Below are 21,345 nucleotides of genomic sequence, written 5' to 3' on the forward strand. Positions count from 1 at the left end.
TGCAGGCATGGTTGTAAGAACTGTATGTATGTTAATTCATTTCATCTTGGCAGCAGCCCCTTGAGGTAGTACCATCATCATTTCCATCGCACAAATGGGAAAACCGAGGCATAGAACATTGCATTCCTTGCCCCAGGTCACATAGCTAGCAAGTGACAGAGCCAGGACTTAAACCCAGGCCTTCTATCTCTATAGTCTGAGTATTCTTAACAAGTGTATTCATTTCCTATTGCTGCTATAACAAATTACCACAAACTGAGTGGTTTAAAACGACACAAATTTATTATCTTACAGTTCTGGTGGTCAGAAGTCTGAAAAGCATTTCACTGGGCTAAAATCAAGGCGTCAACAGGGCTGCCTTCCTTCTGGAAGAAGGAGAGAATCTGTTCCCTTGCCTTTTTCAGCTTCTAGAGGCTGCCTGCATTCCATATGCCTCTTCCAATCTCTCTCACTTTGACTCTCCTGCCTTCCACTTATAAGGACTCTGTGATTACACTGGGATCATCCAGATAATCTAGGATAATCCTCTCTGCACAAGATCCTTAATTTAATCACTGGTGAAAAGTCCTTTTTGCCTTGAGAAGTTACATATTCATAGGTTTGGGGATTAGGACATGGACGTCTTTTGGGGGACTGATATTCTATCTACGACAACCATTAACACTCTACTAGCCAGAAGCTGTAAACTGATGTCTGGTGGGCTGGATTTGACTCTACAAATTCTCCTTGGCATGCTCAGAGGTTACAATTTTTTTCTACCTGAATCCCTTTAGATAGGGTGTGTGCGTCCCAGTAAGCCCAGTCCCCAGATACCACCTGTGAGCACAGTGACATCTGTCCTGCTTTCTTCCTTGCCAATCATTCCTGGCCTCTGTGGGCTTCTGAGTTTGAGACTCCTGGATGAGATCATCAAGTCACAAGAACCCTAACTTTTCTTGTCCTCCTTTTATCCACCAGTCTACCCAACATTGACTAAGAACCCCACTGAGGACCAGGCACCGCCAGTTCCTAAGGAGCTCACAGCCTGGAGGTGCACATTAGTGATTAAATGTGCATGTCACAACTGGATCAACAATTCTCAAGAGCTAGACTATAATAAAATATCCTCAAAATAATAAGTGGGATAGGATTTAGGCTTTCATGGCAATTTAGAAGGCACTACAGATTCTTGCAGCATCTCAGCTTGGCTATCAGGAGGGTCAGCCAAAAACAGATCAGTAGATATGGGGAATGGGGGCTGGGTGCCAGGCAAAATTGTGAAAGAAATAAAGTTTTTGTTGGGGTTCTGTCTTAACTCTAGCTCCTGGACTCTTCCTCTTTCAAGTCCACAGAATCATGTTATCACTTCTACTCTGGTTCATTCCTGTCAAGACCTGTTCTTAAAAATGGATGTTATACACTCAGTCACACTCAAATGTAAACTCATTCACTTACATAACAAATTATTTTTGAGACCAGCTCTGTGCCAGGTCTTGTGTTAGGCATGGGGTATAGTGATGAGCAAAAACAGATCAAGGTCCTGACCTTTTGGACCTTAAAGACTGGAAGGGGGTTGAGCAAAAACAGATCAAGGTCCTGACCTTTTGGAACTTGAAGACTGGAAGGGGGTCAGGGAGGCAGTCATTAATCACAGTCACAGAAATAAGTATAAAATGTAACTATAGTAAGAGCTTCCATAGTGATGAAGCTGGGACAATAATATTGAGATCTGACTAAATTAGGACGTCAGGAAAGGCTTCTTGGAGGAAGTGACACTGTGCTCAGATCTGAAGGATGGAAGAAGCCAGGTTGCTGGAGTGGAGAGAGCAAGGGGAAGAAGGACGGTGAGAAGTAAGGCGGGGGCCCAGGCTGTGCGGGCCATATAAGCTGTGTTCAGGATTTTCATCTTTTTTCAAGGAGCAACGTGAAGCCACTGAAGAGTTTAAATTTTAGAGTGGGTGAGGGGAGGAGCAAATGAACATTTCAGATCTACAATAGATCACTTGATTATTGTATGGAGAATGGATTGGGAGAGGCTAGAGGTAGTTTGAGTAGAAGCCTTAGAAGGCTACTGCACACCTGGTAGAAAATGGTGGATGCTTGGGCTAGGCTATGGTGATAGACATGCAAGTTCTTAGGAAGCCAAGTTGACAGACCATGGAGACACAGTGTATATGGATGGAGGGAGAAGGAGGAGGTATATAGGATATCTCTTAGGTTTTATAACTTACACAACTGGATGGATGGCAATGCCGTTCACTGAGACAGGAACACTGGAAGGGAATCAGGGCATTTTGGCAGAGGATGGGGGGAAGGGTAGAAGGGAACAATAAGTCTGAGTTTGCATCTGTTGATTCAGAATGCTTTTGCAACATCAAAGTGGAGATGTCAAGGAGGGAGCTGGATATATTGAGCTCAGGAGAGAGGAGAAAGGTGTAGGCCAGTGATAGAAATTTGTGACTAGTCTGCAATATGGAAAATATTTGAAGCCAGGAGTATGAAGAAAGCATAGAATGAGAAGAGAGGGCATAGGATGGATCCTTACAGAATTCCAATTGTTAATGCTCAGATTAAGGAAGACGAAAGTGCCAGGGAGTTAGAGGAGGGACAGTGCATGGAAGCAGGATAAAAACTAGAATGTCACATCGTGGAAGCAAAGAAAGAAGATGGGCGTGGTCAACAAGGAGTGCTGAGTGCTGCCGAGAGGTCAGATGAGGCCTGAAAAAATGTCCACTGGGTTTAGCACCAGGTGGGTTATTAGCAGCTTCATGTAGAGCTCTTTCAGGGGGTGGTGGGGACAGAAGCCTGGCTAGAGTGGGTTGAGAACAGAGGTGAGAAAATGGACACAGCGAGTATGGAGGACTCTTCCTTGAAGCCTGGCTTTGAAGGGGACAAGAGCTGGAGGTGAAGGAGGCTCCAGTGAGGTTCATATTTTTCAATGGGAGAAGACTGAACATGTTTAATGGAAAGAATCCAGATTAAGCAGTGGTGGTGAGAAGCTAAATATATAAGGATGGAGAAGACTCAATTGATAGTGGAGGAGTCCTGAGAAGGCAGGAGAGGTTGGGATCCAAGGGACAGAGAAGATCTTATCTTTCAAATGGAGGAGGGATATTCTTGACTGAGACACGAGGGAAGCAGGATAGAGTGCGTTGTATGTAAGTTTTTATGTTTGGTATTGGAACTAATAAGGGAGTTCCCAATTGATGGCTTTTACTTACTTTTTCAAGTTGGACTAAAAAAGATGACTTACATTAGTTTAAAATATTATCTTTCCTTGAGGGATTTGTCTTTGAACAGAGCCAAATTCACAAACCAAAGGGATAAAGCTCTAGCTTCAGAATTGTAGTCATCAGAATCTTAGGGGAACAGCCTGCCATCTTCACCACGTAAAGCAGCCATCTGCTTGGTTCCTTTTAAGATCTACCTTGTGCAGAAGTATTGGCTAAAAGAAGGTTGAAGAGCAGGGCACAATCGCTCTATTAATGAAGTGATCAACTTTATGAATAATCCCAAGGAGCCAAAAATTCCAAGAATAAAAGTAGAGATGCCTTCTGAATGTATTGTTTCTCTTTTACCCTTACCTTGCTAGTAGATTTAAGTAACTATATCTGATTTAGACTAACATGAAATTAAAAAAAAATTTTTCCTGACTATATATTTAGACACGACCATTTATATGCTAGGTGGCAAGGGAAACCTTTTTTTGAGAGTTACACTTCTATATAAAATGAATTATCCAAAAGTAAAAGTTTAACGTACTTTCAAGTGATCTATTGAAATAGCTTTGCTGTTATATATGTGACCCTGGTTTATGAGATATCTCTGAGCAGCAAAATTGTTTCCACGCCTCAAATGATTTCTTCTCTACCATGAACCACGCTAAATGATTTCCATTTGCTGTGAACTGAAAAACCACTGAGCTCACATTTAAATGCCGCACGCCATCAATCGCCATATGTGAGGCTTCTATCTTCTTTCAAAATTTAAGAATGGATTTTGTTTTTATCAATCTGAACAACTCTATACTAGTGACCATAATAAACAACCAGATAAACTAATGTTTTTATTTCTGCATGAAAAGACTGTGAAAAAACAACCCCCAAACAAATAGCACTTCAGTTTTGGCCTTGGATAAAGGAGACTGCTAGAGAATGTAGTGGCAAGATGCTTTAAATATATGCAGAGCAGGGAGCATTGTCTCGGCGCATTACAGCCTCTCCCCAGAGACGTGACAAAACTCTTGTCAGTTTTGCTGGTCTGACTTGTCGATGCCGACAAGGATTTGTTCTGCTGCACAGAGCTAATGAGCTTCTGCAGGCTTCAGAACAGCAAGGTCACAGCTTTCGTTAGTACTTACAACTGCTTATTGTTTTGAGGGTCCTGATTTTAAAGTTTGGATCTCTGAAGCTGTATCTGCATTTCAGGAAAAAGAAAAGCAGAACTGACTTTGGTTTTCTGCATCTCAGCCGCAGAGAGAGGTAACTGCCTTTTCAGACAGATGGAAAACGAAAATGCCGAGGTACTCATGGAGAATGACAGACAACAAGGTCCTCTCTCCTAAGGCAGGAGGAGATGGGGGTTTTCCAACAGATTCCCAGATGGGAAACGGAACAAGTGGAGACGGCAAAGTGGCGCCAGGGGAAAGGGAAGGAGCACAGAATTCTGTCCCCTCTATCTCCTTCGGAATTTTTCCCAAGAACGTCAGTTCTTGGGGCATTTCTGTCTGGCCTTGGTCATCACTACATCCCCAGTTTCTAGACACCATGGAGAACATAATTGATGCTTAACCCAGGTCCTACCTACTTCTGATGCCACATACACTCCTTGGATGATCTCGTCAACACTCATGGCTGCAGTTAGCATCTATTTGCCGATGACTCCAAAATCTATACAACTCCAGTCATATTTCTGAGTTCCAGACCATCTTTCCAATTGCCGCCTTATACTCCTACAGGCTGTCAAACTTAAAGGGTCCCAAATGAATTAATCCATCTTCTTCCCCTCCTGTCTAGGTAGTTTTACATCCCACCTCCAGTGAGCTGCCCAAGCCAGGCAACTGGCAGTCATCCTCCCTGTCCTTCACCCTCCACAGCCGATCAACCACCAAGTCCAAACCATTGCTCATTCCATCCCACCACCACCACCTCGGGAGAGCAGGCCACCGGCATCTCTCCTGGTTGCTGCCAGCCTATCCCACTCCAGTCCTTTCCCACCCCAGATAGAATGGTCTTTCTAAGGGGCAAATCTGGTCCCACCACTCCCTCTTGAAAACTATACATGCCTTCCCAGTGCCTGCAGGAAGGAGTCAAAACACCCCATGCCCTATAAGATTCTTCATGATCGGGCCACTTGCCAAGGATCTCCCCCATCTTGTCCTTTAGACATAATCATCTTCTCTTGATTCCTTCCAGATTTGCACGCTCTTCCTTATATCTAAGCACTCTTTCCCTTCCTCTTTGGCTAGTTGCAACAATTCCTGATTGTAGCTTAAACCTTAAATATCACTTCCTCTGTTCATTACCCTCTACAGCATGCACAGTAGTCCTGTATTTCCCGTATCTGGTGTTGTTATATTTCCTGTTATTGCCCATCGCATCCACTGGCTCCTAGGGGTTAAGCTGTGTGAGGCGGGGGCCACATCTGCCCCCTTCACCACCAGGGCCTCCTCATGGGCATATGGCCCAGGAAGTTGCACAGGGGCCCCTGCTTAGAAGGGCCCTGTCCTCAGGGTTTAATGCTCTGCGTCATTTTGAAATTTTCAATAATTTTTGAACAAGGAACCCCTCATTTGCTTAACATGGCTTCACAGTGCCTGGCACCGAGTCTGGTAACTGGAGATACTTAACATTTGTGAAATAATGAAATGAATGCTGCCCCACGGCTATCCCTTGTCTTTAAGTTTTTCCTCTTTTCTAGTTCTTTCTCTAGGGCAAACACATGTGTTCTCCACTAGAAATGAAACAAAACACCATCACCACTATCCTCCTAACCATACCTCCTCCCCCAGCGAATCCCCCTCTCCTGCCTGCTCTTGGCTGCCAGACCTCTCAAAAGACCCATCATGATCTGGCTTCCGTCCACACCACTCCATTGCATGGGTTCTCACCTCGGGATGATTTTGCCCCCCAGGGTACCCTTGCAATACCTGGAGACATTTTTGGTTGTCATGATTGGGGAGGATGCCACTGGCACCTAGCGGGTAGAGGCCAGGGATGTTGCCAAACTTCCTGCCATGCACAGGACAGCCCCACAACAAAGAATGATCCAGTCCAAAGCATCAAAAGTGCTGAGGTTGAGAAACCTCGCTCTACTGAATCAGATCTTGTCAAGGTCATCGAGGATTTAATTGCCAAATCTAGTGGCCTTTGTAAAGTCTCATTTTACTTGACCTTTCTCTGTCATATGACACCTTTAACTAATAACTACTTTTGGAACCTTTTTCTTCCCTAGCTTTTCAGAGGTCTCATATCTTCTTTCCCCATCTCCTTAGTTCCTGCTCTCAGCAGGTTTCATGTATGATAAAAGCCCCAGAGGTGCTCTCTCCTTCAGGATGGCTTCAGGGACAGTACTATGCATGCCAGTGACCAGTGTGGGCTCACTATCTCGCAGGGCGGGACCTCAGATGAGCTGGCGTTCCTCTTTAAGCCACCGCCTTTTCATTCCTGTGTGATGGAGCAAAGGAAATCCTCTAATTGCCAGACTCTGTCAGATTTCCTAGAATTTTGGTGCTGAAAATGGGCAAGGGAGGAAGGGAAAGCCATAGCTAGATTGTTCCATTCCTCTGCTCACAGCCTTCAGTGGCTTGATACTGCGATAAGAATAAAGTTGAAATTCACTACTCACCACGCCCTACAACCCCAGCGTAAAGCGACCCCCATAACTCGTTCATCTTCACTCCTTCACCTTGGGATAACCCGGTCACACATCCCCGCTTCAGAGAAGCTGCGATGCCTCCTCTGATTCCACCCTCTCCCTCTACTGTGTACCCCATCTTAATCATGGCCTCATCCATTACACTGCTAATACCCATTTACATGAAGATCTTCTCAATTGGACCATGAATGCTTCAAAGGCACAAATTATGTCTTATTTATCACTGTGTTTCTAGACTTAGTGTAGCGGCTGGTACACAGGAGGGGCTCAATAGATTTTTTGATGAGTAAGTAAAATAATACTACTTTAACCCTGGAGTTGTGCCCATGGGGATGACCAGAACTCTGGTTCTGCATGAGGGCGTTCCTGCCACTGGAGAGGTTCCTCTGGGAAAGGTGAATAGCAGTTTTGCTTTTATATCTGAGAACTATGCCCTTCTACCTTTTCTCTGCAAACTAGGCAGAACAACTCTTAAAATTGTTGATCCATGCACCCAAATTTTAGTCAATAATTTTCTATTTTTCCCCTCATCATCATTCCCCTCAAGCTATTAACAAATAACCTGGCTGCAGTATAGGAAAGAGCAGAAAGAGGGGAGGATGGACTGGGATTCAGAGCCCTGCCTCCACCATTAACCAGAAGGTCGCTCGGTATATTACACTGCCTTACCTCTGTGCCCAAGTTTCACCGTATGACAAATGGCCATAACCACCATCTAGCCTGCCTGCTGCACAGGAGTGTTGAGAGGATTGAACGAGAACGAGATGTGTAAGTCCCTTCTAAAAATAAAGCGTGAAATATTATTTTTGGTAACTTGAAAAAAGTCTCTTACCTTAAATAGATAAACAGGTTACTCTTAAGAGAGAAATACTTTTGGTTTTATTCACTGGAGGCTGTGGCCCCAATGTGAGGCCCCATGGCTAAGATAAGGTATTGTGAAGTAATAACCAGGGAAAACACTGAAATAATGCTGGTCGTATTGAGTTGAAATCAGTCTGGGAATAAGAATGGGACTGTGTGTGTTGCCAGGCATCAAACTCATTAAAAAAAATGTACAAAAACTGAGAGCCTACATAGCAAATACTTTTAGTGTTATTAGGATTATTTAACATAAACCCAATATCAGCAATCAGGCAGACTGCACTTTGAAAGAGTAACTGAGTTGTTACATTAGAAATTAAGATAGTTAATAAAGTTAACCAAAGAACATAAGGCCATCTTTACATAAAGAATCAGCCAAAAAAATGCTAAAACAATGTGATGTCAAAAGATAAGGAATGTGGAAATTAAAAAAAAGTCCACTATTCTGTCACTTCAATGTGACTGAGGAGATTTGGTCACCTTTAGCTTAACCTTATCTGTCCATCCACGCATCCATCCATCCATACATCCATCTGTCCGTCCATCTGTGCATGCATGCATCTATCTAGACATCCATCCATCTGTCCTTCCATGTGTGAGTCCATCCATCCATCCATCACATACCAGACATTGGTCTAGGCCTTCAATTAGAGCTAAGTATAAGGACTAACACTATTAGCAAGCATGACTGTGTGTGGATGATATAATAAAGTTCTGCCATCAAATATATACTGTTTTATCTTTTGCCCTTAACCTCTCCCCAAAACATGAAAACTAAAATGTAGCCTTTGACTTCTTTTTTTTGTTCATCCTCCAAAATATAGCTCTACTAAGTTAACATTCTCCCCAGGAGCACAAAGCATTTTTTAATAAGAGTCTTCAACGAATTTTATATGATCTGGTAAGAGGTCAAAAGACTGAGATTGAGGCAAATTTAGTGCATCAGTACCGCCCCTATCTCACTTCCCTAGTCTAGTGGGAACAAAACATATCCTCAAGTTGTAACTTTCAGCCCATCCTTGATCCTCCTCTTATAGCATTTTGTCTATTTTTCTGATTCTGCCATTTCAATGGTTTCTGAGTCAGTGGTTCTGAATCCTGTAGCATATTAGAATAACCTATGTTACCTTAAAAAGTACCAATGGCTGGGCCACACTCTTGACCAATTAAATCAGAATATATGAGGGTAGAGCTTGGGGGCTGATATATGTTTTAAAGCTTCCCAGGTAATTTAAACCTGCGCTCAAGATCTGTGAAGCAGTCCTTTAAATCAGCGCTTCTCACAGTGTGGTCCCTGGGCCAGCAGCATCAGCATCATCTGGAAACTTGTTAACCGTGCAAATTCTTGGGCTCCAGACCTACTGAATCAGAAACTCTGGGAGTGGGGCCCAGCAATCTGTGCTGTTTTAACAAGACCTCCAGCAGACTCGCATGCACATTCAAGTGTGAGAAGATGGGCTCTAGATGAGATTTTATAAAATGTTGGAGGAGGCTGCTCCAATAGCTGGGGTGCAGAAGATGCAAATAGGGAAGTTTAGAGAGCGTGTGAGGATTTGGCGATATTTTGTATATCCTGAAAGGAGTTCACTCATTATTAACTTTCTGGAAGTGAGGGAGATCATTGAGCGATCAGGAGAGAAATGGAGTAGGCAAGATGCTGGCCTCCATCTACAGGGGGAAGAACTGAGATTTGTTCTCTATCTTACGGAAATAAGATCCTGAAAGAGTTAGCAGCTATAATTTAGACAAATAGGTTTAACATTTATTTAGTGTTTATTTTATTTCAATTTAATTCGATTCAATTCGATATGATTCAAGATATTATCTGTGGAACATTTTCTAGATAAGTGCAGGGTAGATGGGAACAAAAAAGATAAATACGGGGGCTGGCCGGTGGCGCAGTGGTTAAGTTTGGGCGCTCTGTTTCGGTGACCTGGGGTTTGCAGGTTTGGATCCCGGGCGCACACTGACACACCGCTTGTCAAACCATGCTGTGGCGGCGTCCCATATAAAGTAGAGGAAGATGGGCATGGATGTTAGCCCAGGGCCAATCTTCCTCAGCAAAAAGAGGAGGATTGGCAATGGATGTTAGCTCAGGACTAATCTTCTTCACACACACACACACACAAAAAAGATAAATATGATATGTAATAAAACTCTGTGGAGTTAGAGATGTGTTAGCCTCCTGGCTTTGGGGAGCTAAGAGGTGGGTCTTTCTCTGTTTGGAACTTACCTCCTCTCTTAACCTGCTGCATCTGAGAATCTCCCACATATCTATAACTTCTTCATGTAGAAATAGATAAGCAGTCTTTTGCTTTCTTGGTTCTTATGGAACATGCAACTAACAGTAATCTACATGAATCACATTGAAAAACAGATTCATCTCATTTGGTAACTCTGGTTGTTTGACAGAGGCTGCCTGGAGCTGTGTTGAGAAGGATTCTGAAGCCTGCCCACACCTTTTTATTAGTCCTGTTGTAAATAAACCCTCCTCAAGTTATCATAATGCGTGAACCATCTGTTTCCTGTTGGAACCTTGATGGATGGCAAGATCATGGTAGGGAAAGTCTTCCTTTTTGATGAAGCTATTCAGATTTGAGACATGGAGGAATACCAGAGGAGAAGGAGATACCTGCTTTGATAGATAAACATATCAACTCTGGTGATTGACAGAGTGACAGATCATAGCAATCTGATTATTTATTTTTTTTGATGTCATAATAGTTTATAACATTATGAAATTTTAGTGGTACATTATTGTTTTGATTGGATTATTTTTGTACCATTTCTCTTTAAAGGTAGAGGCTCAAACTGGGCACAATGCTCCAACCAAGAGGAATAAGTCAAGAAAAATATTCAGATGACTTATACACAATAGACCCTGTGTCACACAAACACATAGTCTCCAATCTTTGCAAATTATCCCAATTATTTCTGGGAGTCCCCACTTAGTTTTTAACATGTCCCCAAAACGTGTCCTATCATTATCAAATGACATTGGCCATTTTCTTCCTTTTATGCCTTAGTCCCTTCAGTGACTGCTAAAAGATGCCTGCCCAACGTGAGGACACAGAAGTCCACGTCAACGGAGCTGATCTCCTGCAAGAAAGTAGACCTCTGGTGGACTCAGGACATGCCCACCAAACATGCCCATAACTGGCTGAATCTCAGTGACAGACCTGATTCAGGCTCAAGCAGGAACTTCTGGTATGCATGGGCATCTGGATAGTCTTTTTTTAACTTGAGCCTTACTTGGGTATCCCTGTACTTGTTTTCCCTACTTCTTGAAAGAATATTGCTTCTGATTACACAGATCTCTGCGGCAAGGACAAAGAGTGATTCAAATGAAGAGAGGAAGCCCTGGGAGTCACTAATGAGTGACTGTCATGGACAATATCATGGTTACGTTGACATGCACAGCCAAGACAATACAAAAATGTCATAAGAGTATATATTTAATTTATTTATCCACTCATTCATCCATTCATTCAAAAAATATTATGGTTCCAGATTTCCCCACTGCCCCTGCTTTGTTGGGCCTCAATAAACAATATATACAGCCCTTGATCACTTTCCAAAGTGAGGCAAGGGATGAAGAGCCGGAAATAGGCCCCAGGATGCTCCTCTCATGTCCTGCTCTGACTCTGACACCTGGACTCCTCCTAGGAGCTGCAGAATACGTGCAGCTCATGCTTTTTTCATGTTCACCCCCAAAGGGCCCATCTCTCATCTCGGGGCCATCAGCACTTTCCAAGGAGAGGTGTGAGGGTAGACAGTGGGGCAAAAGCCAGGAGACAGGTAGCAGGAATCCCTAGCCTCCTTTCCCCTCTTCATTCACTGGGGCTACAGTATTCTCTTCCAGCTGCCTCCCCGGGCCTCTTCTACGCTCTTATTTCTGGAAAAAATAACAACTCGAGTTCAGATGAGTTCCCATGCTGTTTAGAAACCCAGAGACGAAAACACAAAAACCTCAAAGAGTCTCAGACGCTCGAGTGGAGGGGGTTTTGGTCACATTATTTTACAAAGTTTTCTACAGTTCTCCTTTATTAAAAGTCTCATTTCCCCTACTGTTTCCTGAGCCGTCTCCACAATTTTAAATGTAAAGCTTCATTTTCAAACCAATGGCCTGGCAGCCCAGAGGAGTGGCATAGGATATAGTTATTCTCATTAAACTATAAGTGCTTTCCCATGGCCTGATAATCTTTCACAAAATACATTTTTCTATATATGTGTTGCAACAAAAAGACATCCCCCCGCCCAACACCACACCTTTTTTTCCCCAGCAGCACTGTGGGTGTTAGGAATGTCTAACCAGTCTGGATTTGCATTTTTGCATTCTTTTAAATCTCTGTTAATTCTAAAAGAATCATTAAAGATGGAGTTCTAATAATGGAATGGGTTTCTTTGTCTAGGAAAAGATCTATTTATATGGGAAAGGGAAAGAGGAAAAGGATGGAAAAATGGAGAGTGATATGGATGCTTCAAGTAGACTTGACCTTGATTAGATAGGAAACAAATTTCTTGGCCTTCTTGACCCATTGCATTGGGAGATCCCTTGCAGGAAGAAACTGTTTCCCCTCAAATATGGTCCCAAAAAGAGACCATGAATTTATGTAACATATCTATCTTCAGACTGTTAGCTCCCAGCCTGGTGAATATTAGTCCAAATTCTCTTCCCTCCCTTATGTTTTTTGTTTTATTTCCTCACATTCTGGGCACATCAGATACACAGCACACACAGACCCCCTCACTCTCCTGCGTGTGCACTTTGACATGTGAAACCAGAGGGAAATCAAAGACCACAGCAGCACCAGCAAATGAGCAGGCAGCTTCTTAACTGCTGAAACGCCCCAGTAGGAGCCCAGGGAAAACCTGGGCAGAATCCATTAGCGCCCTGAGCTGTGACTGTAACGTCCCTCACAGGGAGCACCAGCAAAACAACTCCTGAGGTGTAAAACAAACACCCACCTCCACCCTGAGGGAAATGGCTGATGGTAGAACATTCCCCTCAGTCAGGAGCGATCTCCTCCTCCCAGGAGAGTGCTGACTGTAGCCAGCATCCTGACCCACGTATCTTTAACAAGAGGTCATGTGAGGCAGAGCTTGCTGAAAGTAGAATCCTACAAACAGTGGATAGGAACACTCGGCCACCTAGAGCCCAGACAGCCACCCTTCTCAGCCAGGCCAGCATTCAAAGAGAAGCACGTGCAAACGGACAGAGGATGATCAACCACAACAAAGTGCAGGGACCTTTCTCAGTACCTCCTTTCTCTAGTTAGAAAATGGACATTCCTGACATTATGTGTGCATGAAATATATATATGGTTTTTCTTCATGCGCTAGTGTTGAGTCAGTCTCTTGTCACCACAGGTCTACACACATCCCACACATCTATGGTTTTGAGATTTGCTGGAGCTGCTGCCACAATGTCTCTTCATATCTGTGTGACACTCGGTCTAGCTATCACCTGTGTCGCCTGCCCTGAGGTTAGAGTTTTGAGGTTAGGCCTGTCTTGCCCCCAAGGAGTCACGTGTTAGTAATTGCCTTTTACTCGCTGGTGTCCCTCTCACGAGCCCCCACCTCTTCCTGTGGGCCTTGGAATCTGGCTTCAGCAGCAAAAACAAGAAGACACTCATCCACCCCTGTTGATGTTTATTTTCAAGGAAGGCCTGCCTGGCATGGTGTGTGGCTTTCCTTTCTTGAGACAACACACATGTTCTGCTAAAATCAATTCCCTCTCTCATCTGCCTGTAGAGCCAGTCCCTTTTTAGCTGGCCAACGGCCAAGATGCACTGCTTTCGATGGTACCTGGTTGTCCTTGATATAGCTTTTCTAATTGCTCAGGTAATAAATCAAATTGAAAAGAATGGACTGTATCCCTAGTATAACTTGTAAAGCAATGTGGTACTTCAGATTTGGACTAAAAGGTAAAAGTAAATGGAACCATTCTGATGATCAGCGAAATTAGCACAAAGAAGAACCTATTCGTTTGAAGATAAATATAATTTCTCCCTCTAATGGAGATATTTTAAACTTATGTAACTTTCTAAATGGATCCAGTGTCAATACTGTGATAGCAAGGCCACCTTCTCTAAATGTCCTCAGTCCAGATACTTAAATGTATCATCTCTTTCTCCTTCAGAGGGCCAGACAGTAAATACCTAGGTTTGATGGACCATACAGTCTCCACCACGACTACTCTGCCACTAAGGTGTGAAAGTACCCATAGACAATGCATAAATGAATACGCGTGTCTGTGTTCCAATAAAGCTTTATTTACAAGGATAAGCGGTGGGCCAGATTTGGCCCTCAGGCAGGCCCCTACCCCACAGTGTCAGCAGTGCCTGAAGAGTCTGTCCTTGCTGCATCAGCCAGAGGAGTGGAACCCCAAGAACTGTCACAGCTTACTCAATGCAAATTATTTTGGTTCCTCAATGCAAAATGAAAGGGGTGATTCTTTTGTCACATGCTGTGTAGGTCTTAATCCCATAAGAAAGATGTAATATGCTGGGTCCTTCAACACATTAGACTGAAAAACTGAGCACTGCCAAGAGGCCACAGAGAATAATGCTGATGACTGACAGCAGTTAGATAAGTCTTTAACCATCATACAGTCTGATTTACGGAGTGCGAGTGGTGATATAGGATGGAAGGCACGCTGGCTTTTCTTAGCACATTATTTTGATTACTGCTGGGTGTTTTTTACACTAACTCTTTCTCTGCTGAGTTCTCCTCTTCCACTGTGGCTTCCGGACTTCCTTGATCAAGCTTTGGCCCATGTGGCTTCCTTGTGGCTCCCTTGCTCACGCTTTGGCCCACGTGAGGATTAGATTTTTGGTGGCTCTCTAGCTGGATTAGGGCTGCAGGGTGTGGCTGCAGCTGTGAGTTCCTCCACTGTGGCAGCTAAGAGCATGCTTCTCTTAATAGGACTTATTGCCCATCTATTAATTGGCCTTCCAATGATGATTTATCTCCTCTCATAGGGTCCACGGCCTTAGGGCTTTATCAACTCAATATGAGGGTGACTGTGACAGACATACAGGAGATCAGACTTTCCCCTAAATCAAGTTTACTTGTCAAGCTGGCAGTTTGAAAACTTTTATAGAAATTAGGAGTTTTAATGTTTAAGAAAATGTTCTATATATTTCTACACATACCTCAGCATTCTATTATTAATAAATTAGTAAACAGATAACATGTAACACATGAGGTAAATTTATGACAAATTTTAACTAATTTCTTAGGTAGTCTAAACCTGACATTATATATAGGCTTTAAAAAAAAATTAATAAGCTTATTTTATTTTTGCCTCGACAAAGTTATATGAGTTTACAGTTTCTTTGTGGGAAACACCTGAGCATATCCCAGTTGCACTGTTGACTGTGAGGTGAGCATCAGATTTCACAGGCTGTGGCCTCAAATGGCTCTGTTGTGACGAGAGAAGGCAAGGTGACAGAGAACCTAGATGGAGTGAGAGCCTGCACTGGGCAGGGAAGGTGCTCCAAGGATGTGCTGTGCTGACACTCAACTTCTATGAACACAAAGGCAGTGCCAAGTTACTTAAAGAGGGCATGCTGAGGGCTTCCCTTGGATGGGACACGGACCCAGCTTCTTAGGGTGGATGGTGCAGGTGGCAGATTCATTGGTTCAATCAAATTTGGGGAGGGCAGCTGCTGCACAGAGTAATTTTAATACACAGGAAGATGCAATTACCTGTCTTAGCATCTTTTAAGACAGAGCTTTATAAGTTACAATATGAAGATGAGCAAAACAAGGAAAATCACAACAGTCAAAAGGAGGGTTGGATTTACGGTAGGTAAATCTCTTTTCAACACATTGATTACCTGTCAGCACACACAATTTATCTGTCTGCCTACTTTTTTCCAAAGGAACTAACAAGGCTAGCCATTTTGAAGAACTATTGTTTTAATGATTCAATGGACACAGAACATAAAATTTTGATGCTCACACTTCCTAAAATAGAAGTGTATTCACTTATATTTCAAAGGACTTGCCTTCAGAATCAGAGGGAAAAGCGATTTTCCAGGGTTTTTATCTTTAGATAATTTTTCCTGCTTATGTTCTGCCTAAAAATTACTACTTAGCATATATGCGATTTTCAAGGCTATTCTAAAAATCTTTGCATTCTAACCAAGAAGATGAAATGAGCAAAATGAAGATAAATAAAATGAATTACCTTATTAGCATTTTGCATGAGATTTGAGGTATTTTGCCAGTAAACAAAGATGTGCGGGGAGACATGAAAAACAACCACACTGCAAATTTCTCAGTTGTAATCCACTTCTGCTATTTAAATATTCAGGACTGTGTGCAAGCTCTATAGATGAGCTGCAGAAAAATCACATACAATCAAACCTGAAGCCAAATTTGGCGGGTGAGAAAGAGCACTACGTACCATGGAAATTACTCTGGAGACTGGAAATGCCAACTTCACCATTGAAACAAAGAACAAAGAATTCTTCCTAAGTATAAATGATTAGAGCTTCATTTATCATTTGAATGACAGAATCACTAGAATAGGCCAAGTCCAAACTAAGGCACCAGCTGAAGAATCTTCCCAAGTACCTGCTCAGTCTCCAAAATTATTAATGAGGCTTTCTCAGCTGTGATGAACTAGCAGGTGGCTATACGGGGAAACATCTCCCACATGTGCATTTAATTCTTTTTTTTTTTTTTTTGTGAGGAAGAGTAGCCCTGAGCTAACACTTGTTGCCAATCCTCCTCTTTTTTTGCTGAAGAAGATCGGCCCTGGGCTAACATACATGCCCATCTTCCTCTACTTTATGTGAGAGGCCTGCCACAGCATGGCTTGACAAACTGTACGTAGGTCCGCACCTGGCATCTGAACCCGCGAACCCCGGGCTGCCAGTAGCGGAGCGAGCAAACTCAACCACCACGCCACTGGACCGGCCCCTGTACTTAAACTAGTTTTTTCTTTAAACAGAAACAGTGTTTAGTTTGGGTCTCATTTTTCTCTAATTGAGAGTATTGTGATTTCCATGAGTTGCTTTTCTAAACTTGACCTCAGGAGCAATTCATTCAATGATAACAGATCATGGCCATGTAGTGACACTGGCCCCAACACAGCCCCTCACAGACTGTCCACATGATCTGCTCCCCTCAGGTTAACCAGAGTCTCTGCTTTCCAACTGCCAATTAACTGCCTCTTTCCTTCAGCCAACTGCAAAAAGGCTTTTACTTATTTTAGTTTTGACAAATGAAAATTGTATATATTTAAGGTGTACAATGTGATATTTTGATATATGTATGCATTGTGAAATGATTACCACAATCAGACTAATTAACATATCCATCACCTCCTATAGTTATCATTTTTTGTGTTTGTGGTGAGAACACTTGAGATCTACTTTCTTAGGAAATTTCAAGTATACATTACTATTAACTATAGTTGCCATGCTGTTCATTAAGTCTCCAGAACTTATTCATCTTATAAATAAGTTTGTACCCTCTGAGCGATATCTCCCCCATGTCCCCCACTCCCCAGCCTCTGGTAATCACTAGTCCACTCTCTGTTACTATGAGTTCAACAGTTTGGTTGTTTTTGTTTTTTAAGATTCTACATTAAGTCAGTTCATGCAGTATTTGTCTTTCTATGTCTGGCTTATTTCACTTACCATAATGTCCTCCAGGTTCATCCATGTTGTCACAAATGGCAGGATTTCCTTCCTTTTTAAGGCTGAATGATATTCCATTGTATGTATGTACCACAAAAGTCTTGTAGTCCAGTCTTTTCAAGATGTGACGGTCCCTTTCACACATGACTGGAGCCACAACCAGAACCACCATCAAAGAGCCACAGCAAGTGCTGTCTAAATGGAGTTGTGACCCAGATGCCTTACGCTCATCGAATACTCCAGTGCTCCTCTGCCTTTGCCAGCCTCCCCTGCAGTGGACTGAGGTCATGAGCCTAGTTCTGATCAGTGGACTGTGCCAGAAGTGATGCGTGTATCTCCTCTACTCCCTCTTCTCTTGCTAAGGAGATGGTGGGGCCATGTGTTCTAGAAGTATATAATGGCTACATGATGGATAGAAGCCTTCTGATCCACAGATTAGACTTTACTTCAGTGAAAAAGAAACCTTTACTACCTTAAGCCACTGGGATTTAGGATATGCCTGTTAGGGCAACTAGCATTACTTATTCTGACTAATAGACTCTAGCATAACATAGCATTCAAATTCACAATGAGAGGGAAGGAACTATGTTCATTATCTACTACAACTGCAAGAATTACTCATTTAGTGCTCTCGATGACCTTGGGTGGGAGATCCATCTTACAGATATGGAAACTAAGGCCCGACAGGAACCCAGCTAGTCAACAGCGGATGGAGCTTTCAGTCTGAGGTCCAGCTTCACAGTCTTTGATTGCTCCTTCTGCTAGACCACTGCTTCTCAGATTTTAGTGTGCATCAGAATCACACTTGTTAAAATGTAGATTTCTGGGCTCCACCCTCAGAATTTCTGATTCAGAGTCTGGGTAGGGCCTGAAAATATGCATTTTATCAAGTTCCCAAGTGATGCTGCTGCCACTGACTGAGGGATCACACTGTGGGAACCACTGCACTGGACCACCTTGCTTCCCACATTGCATCAGGCATGAGTGTCTTGAGACTCAAACCTCAGTGTCAAGTGATTCAGACCTTCCTACTTATTGTGGGCAGTGTTACTGAAATGCAATCAAGAGCCCAGTTAAGTCCAAGATGGGAGAAAAACCTCCTCTTCTGTCTCCCTTCCATGGCTTATCTCTCCCTCGAGGACTTTTGCACACACAAGCCTGAGTCACTGATCTAGAACTCCACCATCCCACACAGTCCCTACTCAACCACAGGTACCAGGGAGGGAAATTCTATTCAGCATAAAAACTAAATCAAACTAAACATTTTTCTCAGCATGTTTACTTGAAATAGGAAAGTCTTGGATTTGGAAGATATGTTTCTTTTTTCCACTTATCATCTCTAAGATTATTAGCTCAGTTTCCTGACCTACAAGAAAGGATTCCCAATAGCAGCCATCTTGCAGGGTTGTGGTGAAGGTCATTAGATGAGGTGCTGATGGGAAAGCATTTTATCAACAACAAAGGGCTCTGAAGTCTTAGATAATGTTATGTCAGGGACCATGACCCCGAGTGGTTGCCTCTAAGCATAGAAAGGTTGATTCTTCTTTTACTTAGCCAAATATTCCAAGAAACAGGGCCTTTCTTTCTGCCATCTGCTAATATTAACGACAAACAAGAAGAACGATTGCAGAGAATCCCAATAATGATCAGGAGAAAAACCATTAGGGAACTAAAAGGCCTCCCCTTATCAAACGATTTCAGGTTAAGAGGAACCACTTAAAACGTGGCCATGGAGGGGCCGGCCTGGTGGCATAGCAGTTAAGTTCGTGTGCTCTGTTTCAGCAGCCCAGAGTTCACAGGTTTGGATCCTGGGTGCAAACCTACGCACCACTAATCAAGCCATGCTGTGGCAGGCGTCCCACATATAAAGTAGAGGAAGATGGACACGGATGTTAGCCCAGGGCCAATCTTCCTCAGCAAAAAGAGGAGGATTGGCAACAGATGTTAGCTCAGGGCTAATCTTCCTCACCAAAAAAAAAAAAAAGTGGCCATAGAGCAGCCTAGAAGATTCACCCATTCTCTGCTTAGCCTGTAGTTGAATATAGCTATACCCTTCCCATGCCCTGTGCTCCAACTTGAAAAGCTGCTGGAATAATCAGCCATTTAAAAAAGCTATGACATAGAAAACAAAATAACACTCGCTATCTGCCAGTGATGGCCACTTTTCTCTTTAAACCTTTGCAAGTTTTAAACACTGAGACTGATTCTGTCCCTGCTGGGTAAAAAGCAGCTCTTTTGTCCTCCACACTTACTATATTATTGAAAAATGCACAGGCAGCGAGGGCAGCTGCGAGTCACCAACATAGCGCCCTGGAAGTGCCGGACAGGATGGGGCTTTGTTCCTTGATATCCAGTGTGGGGCTTGCAAACCGTGACTCCTCGCCTCCTGACACACACATGCACACACATACTGTCAGAAACTCTGTCTTAGCAACAGGATGTCAAGAACTCAGTCTTTATTGCATTTCTTAACAGATGGAGGCTGGGGTGAGAGGGTAGGAGGCTACGAACCTCTGCAAGGCTCTGGGACGTGTTCAGTGGCTGTGGGTCCCTGTCACGGGTGTGGCTCATGCTTCAATGCCAGAACCTCTACACATGTAGTTTTGAAGTTTTATTCCACCTCCTCCTGATATGCCTCACTCAAATCTTATTGGGGCAGCTTTCACACCTTTCATTTAAAAAGCAAAAAAACAATGAATATGTGGTTACCCTTAACGTTCCATCAGACAGGTAGTGCTGTAGTCTCAGCTCAGCACCTTTCAGAAGATGTCAGCATTTCTGAAGGGCTTTTAAAAAGAATTTTCTATTGTGCAGCGAGTTAATGGGAGATGTCAAATGATCTGAAAGCAACAAAGCTCCTTGAAGAGTCCACGTGTTTGTCATGCAAATAGCTGCAGGACTCAATAGCTACATTCAAGTCATATTTCGCTCTGATTTAGCTTGTTCCATCACTCAGCTTCAGCTTGGTGACTGGTATCTAATTTCAGTTTTGTTTATGGGAGGTCTCAGAATCTACAGAAAAAGTCCACCAACCTGAGCCATTCCCAGCCAGGCTTCGTGGATGTGAAGGTGAGCAGACACAAACGTCCTCTTTCTGTTTCTCTCCGGTCCCCCCTAAGCTGGGCTCCACTCCGTGCTACACCACAGCCAAAGTGATGAGGATGAGGATGAAGATGCGGATGCGGACGCAGATGAAGCAAGGCTGCAAGGGCCAGGTCTATAAGGAAGCTACTCCAAAACTTCACTCAAGTCTATTTTTTGCCCTTCTTTCCAGTGATTCACAGTGATGTGTCTCCAGGGCGCCTAAGTCAGTCCAAGTTGAACTGAATTCACAGAGCCTTTGATTGTTATTCCTATTTTTAGAAAGTGCTTTTGCAGCAGAAATGACCTAACCTGGGGAGATGCCAGCTCACACTTAGCATCAGTCCTTAAATTTTGGGGGAGATGCCATTTGCCACCTTGGAACTAGGCTCTAGTGTGTCAGACTCATAGCACCGATTTTCCCAAACCATAAACAGCATGTGAGCTACAGTTAGAAGTCAGAATCACTATATTTTATTGCCTGCGCTATGAGCATAAAAAATAGATTTCAATTTTCTCCCTTGAACACTGTATTATGATTTAAAGCAACACATAATCCTCTGTACATATTATTTTCTATTCTGCCTATAGTGACTATAGTGTAAACTACTTAGGAGTATAAAATACAGATTTAGAATATTCTTTCTAGCATATTATTAAATTCTAAATAAGAGAGAATAACATATTAGGTTTCATGGGGATGATAGGCTATAATTTTTCTACCTTCCCTATCTCATTCACCACCCTCTCTGAGACCACAAAGTCAACAGATGTTTAAGTGATGGCAACAATAAGCAGTAACGAGGAGAGAAGAGGAAGAACTTTGGTACTTTTCAAAGGAGAGTCTTACATCTGAGCTACCTCATGGTGCAGAGTGCTGGTTTTCATGCCT

General features: G+C 43.0%; 1 protein-coding gene across 5 annotated transcripts in view; it reads right to left on the bottom strand.

Moving 5' to 3' along the window:
- The window catches only part of PHACTR1 (phosphatase and actin regulator 1), a 520,877-nt gene that overhangs the window by 16,157 nt on the left and 483,375 nt on the right, over positions 1-21,345 (bottom strand). Inside the window, exon 9 of one of the 5 annotated variants that reach the window (XM_058555253.1) lies at positions 11,166-11,611. The exons of 3 other annotated variants lie outside the window; for them this stretch is intronic. In XM_058555253.1, coding sequence (XP_058411236.1) covers positions 11,560-11,611 — 52 coding nt within the window. In that variant the 3' untranslated portion in view covers positions 11,166-11,559. Of the gene's footprint in view, positions 1-11,165; positions 11,612-19,818; positions 20,041-21,345 lie in introns of those variants that run through there. One more of the 5 variants, XM_058555254.1, reaches the window with a different exon arrangement.

Source organism: Diceros bicornis, chromosome 14, assembly GCF_020826845.1.
Source record: "Diceros bicornis minor isolate mBicDic1 chromosome 14, mDicBic1.mat.cur, whole genome shotgun sequence".
Taxonomy (NCBI): domain Eukaryota; kingdom Metazoa; phylum Chordata; class Mammalia; order Perissodactyla; family Rhinocerotidae; genus Diceros; species Diceros bicornis.